The sequence below is a fragment of the Tauraco erythrolophus genome (assembly GCF_009769465.1).
Source record: "Tauraco erythrolophus isolate bTauEry1 chromosome 27 unlocalized genomic scaffold, bTauEry1.pri scaffold_49_arrow_ctg1, whole genome shotgun sequence".
NCBI lineage: Eukaryota > Metazoa > Chordata > Aves > Musophagiformes > Musophagidae > Tauraco > Tauraco erythrolophus.
In genome coordinates, this window is record NW_028238560.1 from 338,381 (window position 1) to 354,515 (window position 16,135).

Here is a 16,135-nt window from a genome sequence, read left to right on the forward strand (position 1 = left end):
GCTGATTTCCACATGGGAGGGAGTGTTGTCCAAGAGACTGGAGTGCTCGCCTGAAGGGGAGGTGTTCCTGCATCCCAGCATCCGTCCTGCCAGGCTGTGCTTGCTCTGGGGGCGGCTGTCTGTCCTCACCTCCCTGAAGCTCCTGTCTGCCCCCATGCCTCTGCCGGCAGCAGTCCACACGTGTTCACAGCTAAATGTGCCTCTCGACTTGTTTCCTGGCAGCTCTACACCTTTGTGTTCACTTTCCTGGGTGTGTTTGAGTGTTTGTCAGGTTCCTAAATGGATCTGGGACCTCCAGGATTAGCAGAAAAGGAATGTGGAGCTTGGATGGAGCCCAAGCAGGGGCTCCTGGCCTCAGAACAGAATGGCAGGGGGGCTCCCTTGGCCAAGTCCCTTGGCTTGCTGGTGAGACGTGCTGGGCCAGCTAGTGGCATCTCAGCACCAAGGGCGAAACAGAACGTGATGGGAAAAGCAGCTCTGTGGGAGATGCCCTGATTTCACTGGGCACCACGTTTGCATGAATCTAGAGGCACAAAGCATCTCCCAGCCTCAGGAAAGGCAATCATGACCCTTGTTGCTTTTGCTTCTGTCCTTGGCCCTGCCATACCGAGACAATGCTATGTCCCTGGCACACCTCTGGCCTCTGGCTATTATCCCTCTGGCTTTACCTCCTCCCCACTGTCAGAGCAGCCTAGAGGACTAGCAGACCAGAGACATGAAAGACTCCCTGTGTGTTGACCCTTCCTCTGTTCATGGTTACTTGGCAATCTCCCTAGTGCTTGATTTCATCTATTCCTTTCACTCAAACTTTTCATAAATGTCCCAGCCTGGCAGACAGACGCCCATTCAACATATCTTCAGAAGCCAGATCCCGCAGCAAATTCACTGAAATCATCCCTTCCTTTCTATTTAAAAGGGTACAATAACATTTGAAGTGATGCTACCAGTATGGCTTTTCCTGAGATAGCTCTTCATTTGCTCTTCTGTGGAGAAGACTGCAGCAAATAACCCCACTAAGAAGGAGTGAGAGGTGGTGTTCCCTTGTACTCTAAGCACATAGTGGGAAAAGGACCTGCTCTTGCAGGGGTGAATGTCTGATCTACAACTCAGAAGCTCTGCTCCAGGCTGGCTCAGGTGCCTTTTTAGGATAGGCAGACTTGATTCAGCTGTATGTCCTGAGCTTATACTGTGAGATAGGGTTGGGAGAAAGGGAAAGTTCTGGATTTAGAGTGATGGAAGAGGGAGAGAAGGGTCAGATGGAAGGGGAGGGTGGGAGCTGGAGTTGGCAGGCTTGCTTTGGAAAGCACGCATGTTGGGTGGATTTTAGATTCTGCTCCCCTCCCTTCCCCACTCCCGTGATTTCTGCTAACATTCCTCCAGGCTTTGATCTGCATTCCCAATACACTCCAAGTTGGAACAAACTCATGGTTTACCACCTCATGGTTGCTGCAGTTCGGTTACCACAGGCTCCCACCCCCTCCTGTGTCTTGGGCTTCTTGGTCGTGCCACAACTTCCATGGCACACCCAAAGGCTGTTTGTTGGGCATGATCGCTCATGTCATGTGCTCAGGCAACACGATGATGCCCTTATCATTCACATTAGGAGGCAGGAACATTGCCCATTGGCAGGACAGGATAAACGTGTCCATATCCCAGTGGAATTTTCCTCTTGCCAGATCTTTATTGAGCATGTCAGCCTCCTCCTTTGATCTCCTGCTCTGGTTCATTTCTCAAGCACTAACACTGTCAAGGCAGAATCTGTGCCCAGATAAACCATCCACGCTCCTGTCTACACAGTAATCATCATGCCAAGACTGTGCCATCCCCTGGGCACGTGGGGGTCAAGGGCTCCGTGTTATGCTCGAGTGTGTTCTCACGCTGGTGGAAAACAGGAATGAAGCCAATTAAGTCGTACAAGTGAAAACATGGTACATTTAAGAAAAGAGCCAGGCTTGGGCTCAGACATTCCCTTCTCACACAGGAATCTGCAGCTAGTCCTAGTCTGGTATTACCTGGAGGTGTCTCTAACGTGGTCTTTATTGCCTTGTTCCATCTCTGAGGAGAAGACTATGCAGGCCTGTTTCTGACTGCTCTCTGTACCCCCACCAAATGCCTGTTCCAACTCGATAGATTGATGACATTTTTTTTCTTTTGTTTATGGTCCTCAAGCCAGTTTTCAACCCACACGAATGTTCATCTGCAAGCTAGTTTGAATTCATTTGCCAAGTAAGATTTAATAAGACGCAACTCCTTAATGAACAGCCCAATACAGGACACTGAATGCCTTCACTCCATCCCCTTATGTTATAAACTGTTGAGGTTTTCGGGGGAGATTTGTTCCCTCCAAGACTTCAGAGCAGTTTTGACTTTTGACTCTACTCTGTCTACTCTGTCTACCCCCAAGTGGGGTACCCTAGAACAAAGTTAGTCATTTGGAAGGCAGTTTTCAGGAAAATTGGGGCCAAATATCCTACTTGAAAGGATTTTTCAAATGTTGAACACTATCCCCAGCCTAATTGCAGAAGAAAAACAATAGAAATCTCTTAATTTTTCAGAATATTTTGCATTTGACTTGGACTTGTTCAATAACTGGCTTTATTTTTAATGTGCTAGATGGAGAACTCCTCAGAAGCCCTCCTCCTCTGTCTCCACCTGTACCCTAGCCAACATCTGTCCTTGCACCATGCCAGATTGCACCTTTAGAAGACTTCATCAGAAGAATTACCCTTCAACCCTCTCTCTGCTGTTGCTCACCCATTGAATCAACAACCAGTGCTGTCCTCTGCCAAAGAGTGATGTCAACCAGGACAAAAAGTCCTGGATGAACCAGGGTGAACTCTGGTTGCTGTCAAGTTGCAGAAGAGTCACAGCAGTGTGGTCCATCGCAGCTGGTGCTGGTGCTGGTGCTTCGTAATCCATGATGGCTCCATCGGTCCTTGCACTGGCGTGGGAAGAGGAGTGGGAAGGGGGTTTCTTCCCCGGTGCAGGGGGGGAGAAAAAGGATGCTGTAGTCACATTCCCAGCATACACACTTGCATTTTATTTTGTTTTGCTTTTATGCTGTTTCTTGGCCTCCAGTCCCTTGAGTTGCAAGAGCTGTCTGGGAAAGGGAACAGCCTGCAAGGGGAGGCCACAGTGCAGGTCCTGAGCCTCCTGTGCTTGCACCAATGTGGAGGCATGGCACTCCCCGTGACGGTGAGTCCCTCTTCCCTCGGGGCCTGAGAAGAGGCAGGTGAAAGAGCCAGTGGCTGGGAAGGGGTCTGATCTTGCCGCTGTGCCCCGAAGCAAGAGGTGAATGGCAATGAACACCTGCCTTTGGCTGCAATTTCTCTTCTTGGCACCAAGTGCTCATGTTTGGATTCAAAGCGCGGTAACAAAGCCCTTGCTGGCAAACACATTTCAACATGTTATTATTCCCAGGCTGGCTTTCAAGATCCTCTTTCTATTCCTTCGGTACTGATTGCCCTTGTTTCTCTTGGCTCCCAGCTCAGGCTTTTCAGGCTTCATTAACTGGAATTTATTAGTAACTTTAAACAACCTTCCTGCTGCCAAAAAGAGAGAACGAGAGAAAAGAAGAGGAAACAAAAAAAAGAAAGAAACAAAGAGGACACACTCTAAACTCTGGGCTGCTCCCTGCCTGTGTGAGGCCCAGGTCTGAACACCTCTATCATGGGAGGCTTTCTTTGAAGGGCAAGACCAGTGAGTACCTGGGCTGGGACTGTGCCTGCTCCTGGCGCAAGCCTCTCCTGTCTGTGCTGTTTCCCCACTGGAGCTGGAGGCTGGTGGTGACAGAGGAGAGCACAGATTGATGGAGAGGCATTGAAGAGGAGTCCTCGGTGGCACCGCCTCTTCAAAGCCAGTTGAGACCGGCGTATCTGGCCTCTTGGTAGCCTCTGACCATGAGTGCTGACTGCATCCACAACATCTTCCTGAGAAGCTTGCAGTAAAAGCTAATGACTAACAGGTCCCAGCACACCTGAGAGGCCCGTTCTCATCACTGGATGGATAGGTAAATAGAGGCACTGGCAGAGAAAATTGCTTTACCAAGACCACACAGTGAGTGAGCAGTTTGAGGTGAAGCAGTCCTGGCGACCTCATCTGTGCCCTAACCACAGTGTTGCCTCTGATCCCTTGAGGGACACAGTCATTTGGTCTCCAGAGGAGAGCTGAAATAATGCAGAAATGTCCTGTGGAACACAGCCTGGTTGGACACCATGGTGTGGCTGGGATGATCATTTCGCCATCCTCAAGACCCTCAGGTGCCACCTCTGCTCTCATTTTCTCCCTTCATGTCCTCTCCTGGCATGGTGCCTGCAGAGCACTGAGATACTCGGGTCTCAGGTGGATCCAGCAACCTGGATTCGCAGTGCTCCACAGCAGCCTGAAGGGTTTGCAACAGTGCACATTTGTCCTCAGAGTGTCATTATTCCTGTTCCTTGGTTGAACACCATTGCTCTGCAGCGTTTTCTGGTCTTCACTGACTCAACATGTCCCAGGAGGAGTAGTTCTTCCATGGGGGGAGTAGACAGAAGGCTTGGTCTCGTGCTACATGTCACCCCAGTAGACCCAAGGGAATATGTTCAGGGTAGATGAAATCTGCAGAGATTTGAGCTGTGAAACCTGAACAAACTTCTATTGAGGATGTATAAACAGGCAGGATTTGTTTGCTTGATTCTTGTGTGCGTCCCGGCACAGAGTGTGATCCCATCCCAAGTGTGGTGGTCCTGACGTAATGTTTTAGGATGAAAGTTTGTTAAAGATATAAGTGAAAAAAGCAGGGGAAATGCCAGGCAAGTTGTACTACTTGTCAATGAGAGCCCTATGAATAATGCGTATACACACACTGTCCCTGACTAGATACTGTTGTTGGAAGAATGACTTTAGATTTCTGATGATATACAATAATCCTTTCTTGCTTGATTTCATATCGATGTCTTGATTTCCGTAAACAGGATTGCTATATTATTGCTATCAAATTCAAGCATGAACTTGGGTATGCATAGAGATATAATGCTGCAGTTTCCAATTCTTCTCCTAACTGATGCTTTTTCCTAGTCAAAATAGCTTTGTTTTCCAAATGAAGACTTGTGGCATTTTAAAACTCTACTAAAATGTTCTCTAACAACTTCCAGTTATTTTTCATATTTTCCTGTTTAAATTTTGCCTCTTCATCTGTTTCATTCATAATTATTTTTATTTGTGGGAAGCTGGCTCTTTTGGAGCCTATGAATATTTATTCATTGCTGGTTGAGAGTGTTCTGTTTGTACATGACATAATCAGGACACGATTGCTTACAGCAAGACAACTGTTAATGGTATACAACAGAGTATGGTCTCTGTGTGAAAAGCTGTACTACCCCTATTGAATGCTTCGGGTGTCCACACTTCAACACAGATATTGACAAAACAGAAAGAGAAAGGCTACAAGATAGATGCAAGGTCTCAAAAACCCCACCTTCTATGGGCAGCTCAAGCTCCAGAGCTAAGGGAGGATAAAAAATTACTCCTGCTTGGTCTGTACATGCCTAATGGGGAGGGGAGTGTGGGTAGCTAGGGTCCTTACAATGAACAGAAGCTATAGACAAATGAAGATGAGTTGCAAGACCATTTGAAGTTAAAAACCTCTACTATGATTTGATAATTATCAGATTTGACCTGTAATAGGAATAATGAACATCAGTATCTGGTCTGGTCTCTTTAATCAAGACCTAATATTGAGAGAAGTAAGTTTGTCTTTGCACATGTGTGTTCAAATAAATATGCACGCTCATCTGCAAACTTTTCTTAATGCACAGACAGGGCTTTCTTTCTGCTCATGACAGTGATGCCCAAGCACTGCACACAGTCACACAGTGCCGAGGCTTGTGTCAGTAAGGTGTTACAAAAGTCAACACCACAACCTGTTCACATAGAATCATAGAATGGTTAGGGTTGGAAGGGACCTCAAAGATCATCTAGTTCCAACCCCCTGCCATGGGCAGGGAAACCCTCCACTACAACAGGTTGCCCAAAGCCTCATCCAACCTGGCCTTGAACAATTCCAGGGATGAGGCATCTACAACTTCTCTGGGCAACCTGTTCCAGTGCCTCACCACCCTCTGAGTGAAAAATTTCTTCCTTATATCTAATCTAAATCTACCCTCCTTCAGTTTAAATCCATTGTCCCTTGTCTTATCACTACACACTCTTGTAAAAAGTCCCTCTCCGGCTTTCCTGTAGGCCCCCTTTAAGTTCTAGAAGGCTGCAATAAGATCACCCCGGAGCCTTCTCTTCTCCAGGCTGAACAGCCCCAACTCTCTCAGCCTGTCTTCATAGGAGAGGTGCTCCAGCCCTTGGATCATCTTTGTGGCCCTCCTCCGGATTCGCTCGGTTCACATCACTGGCATTACACTGTAGTACTGCATGCTGATGATTCACAGTCACTCCACCATAGAGTATGTGGGATAGTATATCTTGGAGATGAAAATGCTTTCTTTCAGGGTAGTGAAAACATCTTTTCTGTAGGAAATTCTGTCATTTTGGAAACTACCTATTTTGAAATGTCAATGTCGTGTAGCGGTGGCTGCAAGAACTTATTCAGTAAAGTCAAAGTGTTTCATTTAGACAAATTAAACTGTAGTAAGTGTTATATACAAAGTAAGTTTACAACATATACATTAAGTGCAGCATTCATATTGGTATTTCATGATATGTAATAATAGTGTTTTGAAGAAACTGCATTTTCCAACAGAAGCTATTGTGTTGAAAGGAGCAACAGAATGAGAATAACACCTGGAGGTATTTCTCATGGTCAAGTGGAATAAGACCATACAGGTGCAATTTACCCATACAGAAATGGCCAGCCTCAGTCTTGCGCCCCCTAGGCTCCCATTTTTGGGGCTCCCATAGTATTCCAGTGGTTTCTAATGCTGATGGTTAATTTTCACACTTTCAGAAGTGGAGCCACTCCTTCACTCACACACAGCCACATGCCAATCCCCAGGGACTGCGATTGCTGCTGTGTCTGAGTGTGCTTGCTCAGACCGAGGTACACACTGGTGAACGATGGGACTCCTCAGTCTCTGGGGCAAATTTTTCGGTCTTCAATTGCCCAGGCTCATTGCCATTCTGAACTGCAAAGTGCCTGGGAGCTAAGGTGTCTGGACTGCAGGAGGCTGTGAGGAGGACCCTGTATGCAGAAGGGTGAATGAAGCTTGCTGTTTGCTGGCTCTGCTCCAGGACACAGTGTTGATTTTTGCATAATGGACCGGGCCTCTTTTATTTTGACTTTTGGTGTATGCACCATCTCAGCCTAGAGATAATGTCCTCAATAAAATGCTACAGCTAGAACAGCAAATAAAACCTCTCCCAGCATGCAGCCTCCTTCCATCTCAGCCTGTAGCCCCAGTGATAATACTGGGGGTTGCTACCAGAGCCACCGGCACCCTCTCCACTGTTCCCCCCACCTCTCCTGACCATACTCTGCCCGACGCAGCCGCTCCACACTTACAGCTCCTCCAGGAAGCGCAGGTGACTGAGAGTGCTGGGCTGCAGCTGGCTGATGTTGTTCATGCTCAGATCTCTAGTGGGGAAGAAAGACAGAAGTCTCCAATCAGTCACACTGTGGTTTGCACAGAGTAAACCCCAATGCCAGTCTCTGTGTCCACGCTCTGCTAAGAAGAAAAATGAGAAGCCCCTGCAAACAGCATTTCAGCTTTAACATCTTATCGCAGCCCAGGCTCTGCCTGCAAAGGGATGGAGAGAAGTAACCAGAGACCCGAGCTTGCTCCTTTAGGGTGGTCTGCTCAACCTTAGCAGTGGAAGCAGTATTAGCCTCTCACAATTTTTGGAGAGTGAACAGGAAGCCCAGTGACACTGGAGCAGGACAGTATGTCCTTGGGCCTGATCTCTGACCACCGTTCATGCCTGTCACCACAGGGAGCTTTTCCCATGTATGGATAGACGGCTGCTTTTGAAGAGAGAGTGAGCCATTGTCGTGGGTTAGGCCGCTCCGGCAACCGAACCCTACAAAGTTGCTCACTCACCCTCCCCCACCCCAGGGATGAGGCAGAGAATTAAAGGAGAAATGGGAAACCCGTGGGTTGAGATAAGAACAATTTAATACAGATAAGTAATACACAGTGTGGATGCTCACCACCCCCTCTTATCCGCAGCCCGTCTCGTCCCGAAGCTGCAATCCCGGACAAACGCGAGGCCCCGAGACACAGAGAGAGAGAGAGAGCACTCTGAGAGTCCGAAAGTGAGAGTCCTGGAAGGGCAAAAGCCCTTCTTTCCAGCTGACCCTCACTTTATACTGGGCATGACGCTGCATGATATGGAATACTAATTGGCCAGTTTGGCCTCAATCCTAAGTCCAAGTACAAATCGTAAGGAGAGTCGTGGACCCCCTGTCCTGGCCATGCTCCCCCCTATCCTGTTGTGCTCCTGCACACTGGCAAGAACACGGCAGCTGAAAAGTCCTTGAGACTCAGTGCCAACTACAAACATCAGTGCGCTATCAACGTTCTTCTCAGAGCGAGCCTCTGAGTAAAACCAAAACACGGAGCTCTTCTAGCTGCTAAAAAGAAGAGCTGACTCTGTCCCAGCTAAAACCAGGACAGCCATGGAAGAAGGGGTACATTCTCTTGGACAGGCCTGCTCTAAACTGGAAAAACTAGAGAACAACACCAGAAATGAGAGACGGAGGTGGCCTCCGTGGGTGACAAAATCTGAGTTTAGGGTTTGGGAGGAATCTGATTGTGATTGTCTCAGTTTTCATCATCTCCAGCTAAAGGCTCCTTAGGGTCTGACAGACCCTCTCAGAGCAGACTGTGCCTCAGCCCAAGGGGCCTGGGGGCTCTGTTGAGTCTTAAGCCCTTCGCTCATTACAGAGTCACTGTGTGCCACCCACTGAAGAGCTGTCATCATCTTAGGATGCAAAAGTAGCAAAGTCTGCAGCAAATGGTGCATTAGACATGTTGGTAATTGGAAAAAACAGGGACGCTTCTGGGCTACAAGGCTCTTCAGGAGGTCTGATAATTGATAGCTGCAACCTTGCCCTCATGAGCAGTTGCACAAGAAGAAAACCATGCTTGTGACCAAGTCTAGAGCAAGCTGTGTCCAGGTATCTGCAAGTGAGCATCAATTTTTACAAATATTTTTCTTTATAATTTTCTCCTCTCCAAAGAAGTGGTGAAAAATTCCCAAAAGATCTATAAGAATTCAAAATTCTGTTTTCGGAATGAATGCAAAAATAAAGTTGTTGTCAGCATTGTTCTCTGTGCAATGCTGCATTCTATATTTGGATGATCCCATAATACAATAGAAGGGTTAAAATATTATTTTATGCTGCTTCTATTTCTATTTTTAAATCCCTAAGGGCAGTTGCTACTTAGCACCAACTAAAACATCTTTTTTCCCTACATCAAAGTGTCTCCTCTTTATGTTGTAATGAATCAGTCTGATGTTTTGACATGTTGTGAAACAATGTAAAAATAATGAAAAGTAACGTAAAATGAAAGGCTATGAAATAAAACACAGATCTGAAACATCCAAGATCTCCTTGAAACTCCAAGGCATATTCCTTAAGTTGCCTTCTATGGACAGTGTAGGGAATGCTGCTTGCTTGCTGCAGGAGAGACTTCAAATCTCATTCAATTGCAATTTGGGTGCCCAGTCCTGTCCTAGACATCATGGGGACAGTTGCCTGTCCCACAACCCTGGGCAGGTGGACAGGGGTTGCAGGGATGTGGAGATCCTCATCAGTCCTGCTCAGCAGTGCATCAGTATGTAGCTGGTAAAACTGGGGATGCCAAAGATATTTTGACCCCTTCTTTCCTCCCCATAGATCCATACCCTGAGGAGGAAAAAAATAAACTGATTTCTGAAGAAATCTTAAAAAGGCAGAGGAGAAATACCAGTATCCCATCACTCTGACAGCCTCACAGCTCCATCTTGCATGGCTTTTCTTTAAATACCCCGCTCCCCTCCCTCTCACTCTCTTGCACCCCTGACGCTCCTGGCCATGGACAGGTCTGAGAGAAAGGGCTTCCTCCCACCATGTCTTGAGGCAGAGAAGAAAAATACCGCCCTGATTTCCAAGGCTATTGCATGGGGTACATTTTGGGCAATTTTATTTAAAACTCATATTTTGAGTGATTGGATGTTCTAGCTAGTTTGAGTCCTGCAGGACTTGAGCACAACACATCTACACTCACAATACTGAAAAGAGGAGGCTCACAGTGCAAACTCTAGTAGTGATCTGCTAGCTAATGAACAGAGATGCAAATATGCTGCCAATGATTCAGCTTTGCCATTAACTCTCCAGCGTGATATCCCATAGGGGTCCCACATTAGCTTCTCTAGAGCAGTGGACATCACACCCAGCTTGGTAGGGTGGAGTTCCTGCACTGGCCATGGTATGGGGACAGCATGGAAAGGATGGTGCAAGGACAGATGGTGTGAAGGAAGAACAAGTTCCTCCAAGGCCTGGAAATGAACTTCCTGAGCACAGTCCTGGGCTCAGTGATTTTGCTAGCCACAAAAGTATGAGATGTTTCTCCACAGGCTGTCCATGCTTTTGTGAAAGCTGAGGCACAGAATTCTTGCCTGAAGTGTTGTGGGAGTAAATATTTGACTTATTACTCACGTAAAGATGTTGTTGACTTGTTGCTGTGTTTTCCCAAGCTCATGCTTTTCCTCTTAGTAAAGTTTCTTATGTTATGCCCATCACCGGTGCATGCAGAAGTGTAAATGCTTCCTGTCGGGGTAATCAGGGAAGCTATTTATCTTTTCAAGTATTTAAGAGTGGTTACTTCAGCCAGCCACACTTAGTAAATTTTAAAAAGATCCCATGTATTTGAACCTTGTTGGATTTTTTTTTTTCAGCAACATCTGCAGAAGGATTAGCGATTCATGGACTAAATGGATTAGGGACCCCTCTGACCTTTCTCTCTCAATGATTTTGACTTTCCAAAATAGCTCTCTCTTTTGAGTGACTAGTCAAACAAATGTTGGGTCACTCATATCTAAACATGGCTGCTGTCATTTGCACTGGAGAAAACACTACAAAGATGAGGACTGTACCATAGCAGGCATTATAGAAATGTACAAAAAACATAATTCAGATCCCAAAGTCCCTTAAACTCTAAAGAAATCAGAAAGGTAGGAGGGGAAATGGGGTGTTACAGCTTCACCCAGGCTTGCAATGTAGGACTAGCAGAGGAACTGTCCAGATTCTTGCTTTTTCATGAGACCACATTGCATTAGTGCGCTGGGACAAGCCATCCCTCTCCTGCCCCAGAGCTCTCATGCTCTTCTTTCCCCAGTGATTGGCCTGTCTGCAAGCTATCAAATAAAAGCAGGAAATCTTCTGCTGTCAAAGAATTTTGCACGGCTGTGGTCTGAAATGCTGACAGTAAAGTGTACTACTCTGCTGATCCTGGAACTGAAACTCTGCTCTGGTATGGCCCCCATTTACCCATGAAGCAAAGTCTTTTAAGGCTTTTTGCATTGGGTGTTGAAATTACCTAGGCTTTCCAATGGCACTGCACCAAAGCCATCATGGCTATAATTAGTGTGATTTAACATCCTCCCCTTCCCCAACTAATTCTAAACATTTATTGTAAGCATTTCTAACTTGTACCTGCAGGAAAACTGAGACACAGTTCACGGAAACTGAGCTCATGTGATTCAGCCTTAGACCTTACATCTACTCTGGCCCTCGAGGGGTTTCTTAAATTGTTTGCTTTGATGTCGCCTTCTTTCATGAACAATCTTTGATTATTCACTGATTAGCTGATCTTCCTTACCAAAAGATGCTGTGACACACACTATGCTTTGGGTAGTCCAGTAGGACTGTCTGCCATGCTCTTTAACAGTGCTAGGAGATGGTTACCACAGTGTTTTAGTTCAGAGATGATGTGAGATTTAAAGATCAAAGGAATTTATCTTTGGCATAATTGCTCCGGCAGGTGGGATCAGGTTGCGGTGCTGGTGCTCTGAAACGTGGAGCCATGGATGTCCCCACAGGGAGCAGGGCAGTCCCAGCAGACTCTGTCCAGCTCTGGGGAAGGCATCTGCAGGACCTTGTAGAAGTGTCTGCTCTGGGCCAAAAGGGAAGTTTTTTACACTACAATATGTAGGTCTGCATGAAGGGCACCCTGTGACACTTGCCCAAGAAAGGTCTAAGCAGTATCCCCAGGACATACCTCTAGGGACAGCGGGACTGATGTGTCACTTAGAAACTCAAGATGTCTTTAGAACTGCCCACAAAACTGAGGAGAGGTGTACCCTGTGCATCACCCCCAAACCTCCTGATACACCTCTTCCCAGACTATAAGCATACTGTAAGTATTTCCCCAGACTGTAAGTGTCTCCCCAGACGTGCACTATAGTGTGAATAACACAAGCACAAGTCAACAGACCTAAAGCAGCATAGATTGAAGCCACACTGGAGTAACACAAGATTGTGGCTGCTCAGTCAGGAGGGTTAGAGGGTGAAATCTACAGTGATAAGGTTTTGGCGGGGGTCAAGCACATAACCTTCAGAGCCAGATGTGCATCTGGCTCAAGATCTACAAAGTCCACATGGCTGGCAGAGAGATGGTGCTCTCCTGGAAGCCGTTGCAGGGCTAGGACATTTCCTACAGCAAAAGCAGCTCCTAGCTATGGCTGGGAGAAGTCATTCCCCAGTCATCTCTCTGTACTCCAGAAGTGCAGAAATTCTGGTCACTAGCTTCAATCCCCTGAGGTGCTCTCCATGAGTCCCTCTGTCACTCAGCATGACAAATAGCCTGTGTCCTCCTGCCATGAGAGCAGGGTAGCTGCCTTCAAGTAGATCTTTTATCTACAAGGTTTCTGCAAGCCCAGAGTGTGGTTCAAGGGACAGACCTTCAGAGACTCAGCAGTGTGGTACATACACTATGGGCTCCTGGCTTCTTTGATACCTCAGCGAAATCCCATGCATGTGGCAACAACTGGAAGTGATGACAGACACTGCCCAGGCCACTAGACAGGATTTTCAGTATTTAGGGAAATGAACTTGTTGCTCCTCTTTTGTAAGGAGTCAAGGTCGCCCCGAAGAACTTATCTGACGGCTATCCACAAATGTTGAGCCTACAGGAAGCTGCTAAGAATCCCAAATGGTGACTATCTTCTCAAGCCCTAATTGCTCCTTTATACGAATATATTCACATTTTTCAAGATGTTCAGAATAGTAATGTGCTCTCTTCCCAGCACAGACTCAACCTAGGTCCTCTCAGTGATGGTGCTGAACATATGTTCCTGGACTGTAAAAAGGACCTTCCTTACACTCAGGTGGTTGAGCAGAAATTTGTATGGCTGTGAGGAGAAGCTAATGACTCGGTATCTTCTTGATTAATTAATTGCATAATTACAGCATTAAGGTCTTCCAGTTCTGGTGTAGCAGTCTGATTTCTGGGGCAGCTGTACAAACCAGACCAAAATTCTCATCCTTATCCTGGAAAGGTCCAACACTAGACCTGTTCTTGCAAGGCATGAAACACTCTTGTCTCTCTGAAATCACTAGGAGATAAGCAATATCTCTACCTATCTTCTGGCCGCGCTCATTAGCATCCAGTGAAAAATGCACAATTACACTGCCTTTGCAAAATAAGCCCAAAGGCAATAAATGATGGTTTTAGAAATTCTTCAGATTATACTAGAGTGATTCATAAAGGTTTTTGTTATCTCTTTTCCCCTTTATCTTGAAATCTCAGAGGTCACCACAAAATGCATGAATTGCTCAGGGTATATCTGGGGTTGATGATAGAATGGTACTTGGAGCCATACAGCCTGTTGAAATTTTTCCTAAAAGCCTGCAGGTTGAAAACTACGCTAAAGGTAGTCTCCATAAAGAAAAGGAGAAGGGGAAGATAAAGAGATCAAAGCAGCAAGAGCTCATTTGCATTACACCATATCTGGAGGCACCAGCCCTTCTTCAATCCCATATCACTGCAATAGGCAAGAGCAGAACATGTTTCTACTCCCACCTCTCCATGTCTGAAAATAGATCAGTTATCTTAGATCATCCCCCATGTGCAGGGCCTATCCAAGATATCCACAATGTTTCAATAATAAAGACTCAGCCAAGGCCAGTTTGCCAGGGTGAGATTAAGTCCATCCCTGCAGCAGCAGGTCTTCAGAAGTCTGATCTGTGTAGTGCATAGCAGTGACTTACAGTAAAAGCAACTCTTCCGCTGCTCTTGCTACTCCACTTTCAGCTCGTCCCATAGCTGCCCTGGCTCTGCATCATGTTATGTGCACATGAGCAGAAAGGGGCTGAGCAGAGGAGGTAGTGCATTTCTGCCCTTAGGAATGGTTGATGTGAGAACAAGAAGAAATAATTTTTAGAAACCATCTGCCAGGTCAGGACTGTCAGTGGATACCATCTCATCCCAGGGCCCATAGGGTCTGCCGAGGAAGGGAGTCTCTCTCTACAGCAGAGGAGAAAGGAAGAAGGTGTGGGGTGCACAGCCAAGGGTAAGAAGGGCAGATCAGTTGGCAGAACAGGCTGCAGCCACATGAAGGAGACATGGCTGAGGAGCAGCAAGGACCTGCCTCTCCTTGCTGTGCCATGGGACAGGGATGAAACTTGGATCAGAACATGAGGGCATTTTTTTCCAAAAAGGCAAAACTTGAATCTTGCGAAGTGTATTCCTAGAGACTTTTCTCATGGGCTCCTATCTTCTGGCTGCAACTATCCTAGTTGCCAGAAGAAAGTCTACATGGCGATAAAAGGAGAAAGCACTTGTGCTGTGACAAGGCAGGGAGAAGATGGCTTGTCTGGCTGGACATAGCTCTTAGGAGCACGATGGGCATTGACACCTTCTGGCCTACAGATGTACAAGTGCCTGGTCCTTCCAATGCCCATTAGCACAGAGCTGCTGCTGCTGGAGTAGGAGAGTCTCACACACCGAACCAAGGGAGAGGCTGATGGAGCCTCCTACCTGCCCCTCTGCTTTCACCTTCCAGACAGAGTAGGCAATGCACCAGGCTACTTTGGGTTGGATGTTGGGCAAGGGCCATGTTTTCAATTTCCGATACCATTCTGCAGGCTCAAGGTTTTGGTGGTTCCCATGAAACAGAAGTCCAGTTTTGGCATTAAAAAAATTTATCCCAGAAAGGACATTCTAAACTGAAAGTAGTTTGAAAATAAAAATATCTTCTGTCTTGGAAGTGTCCAAGCAGGACTTCTCAGGCTCCTTAAAACTTTTTTACGTTTCTGCCTCACATAATGGGATTCAGAGTTGGCCAGTGTTGAAGCTGGATCAACATGAACTTTTTCCTTAGTGTGAACTAATCAAAACCAAAAGAACTTCTAAACTAAAAAGAAATATTTGGGCATGAATGAGAGCTAGGAACATTTATTTAAAGCAAGAAAAATGAGATTGCAAGCAAGTGTCCTTTGGAGGGGGCAAGGGACTTTCCTTCAGGCTTTCCCACAGCCCAGCAGTGCCCTGACTTTTAGCAGCTAAATGGTCTCCACTAGATCCCTGGAAAGAGCCTCCTTGTGTCTGAGTGTAGATTTGTTCCCTTCTCTTCCTCAAGTCTCTTCTGGGCTCTGGCTCTCCACTCACTGGACTCTTTGGGAACAGACCTGGTAACTCTCATGGAAAGTGAACTCACCGTGCTGGGAGTAGGCATCCTCTAAAGACCTAGAACACCTACCAGGGAAAGGTAAACACAGGAGCATCTTCCTCTTTGTTGCCCAGCCAAAGTCTTTTGAAAGAGATAAGGAGCAGTAAACAGCAAACAAATGCAATAGGTGCATCTGCCACATTCCCCACACAAATGTCCTTGAAATCAACTGAGTCATGGAAATACTGTGCTTTCAAGTTGGCATCTTTTGCTTTGATTAAACCAGGATATTTAGGAAGACGAATGTTGTGTTGAGAAACTCTTACCCAGCTGTGCTCTGGGACACTAGCCACACTTAGCTGCGGGCTGGCTTGGGAGGACGATGCTGTGTCCCAGGAAGAGCAATGCAGAAAGGTAAAAAGCAGGGCAAGGCAAGGATGGTTGTAAGTCACGAGGCTGTTCTAAGGAGACAGAAACTCCACGGCCAAGGTGCTTGCCAGCAGACTGGAGGTGTTCTGTGACTTGCAGGGCCTGAGAAGGTAGCTTGTGCATTACA

General features: G+C 46.6%; 1 protein-coding gene across 1 annotated transcript in view; it reads right to left on the reverse strand.

Moving 5' to 3' along the window:
* LGR6 (leucine rich repeat containing G protein-coupled receptor 6) overlaps positions 1 to 16,135 on the reverse strand; it is a 155,904-nt gene that overhangs the window by 93,786 nt on the left and 45,983 nt on the right. Inside the window, exon 2 of the mRNA XM_086630321.1 lies at positions 7,490 to 7,561. Coding sequence (XP_086486447.1) covers positions 7,490 to 7,561 — 72 coding nt within the window. The remainder of the gene's footprint in view (positions 1 to 7,489; positions 7,562 to 16,135) is intronic.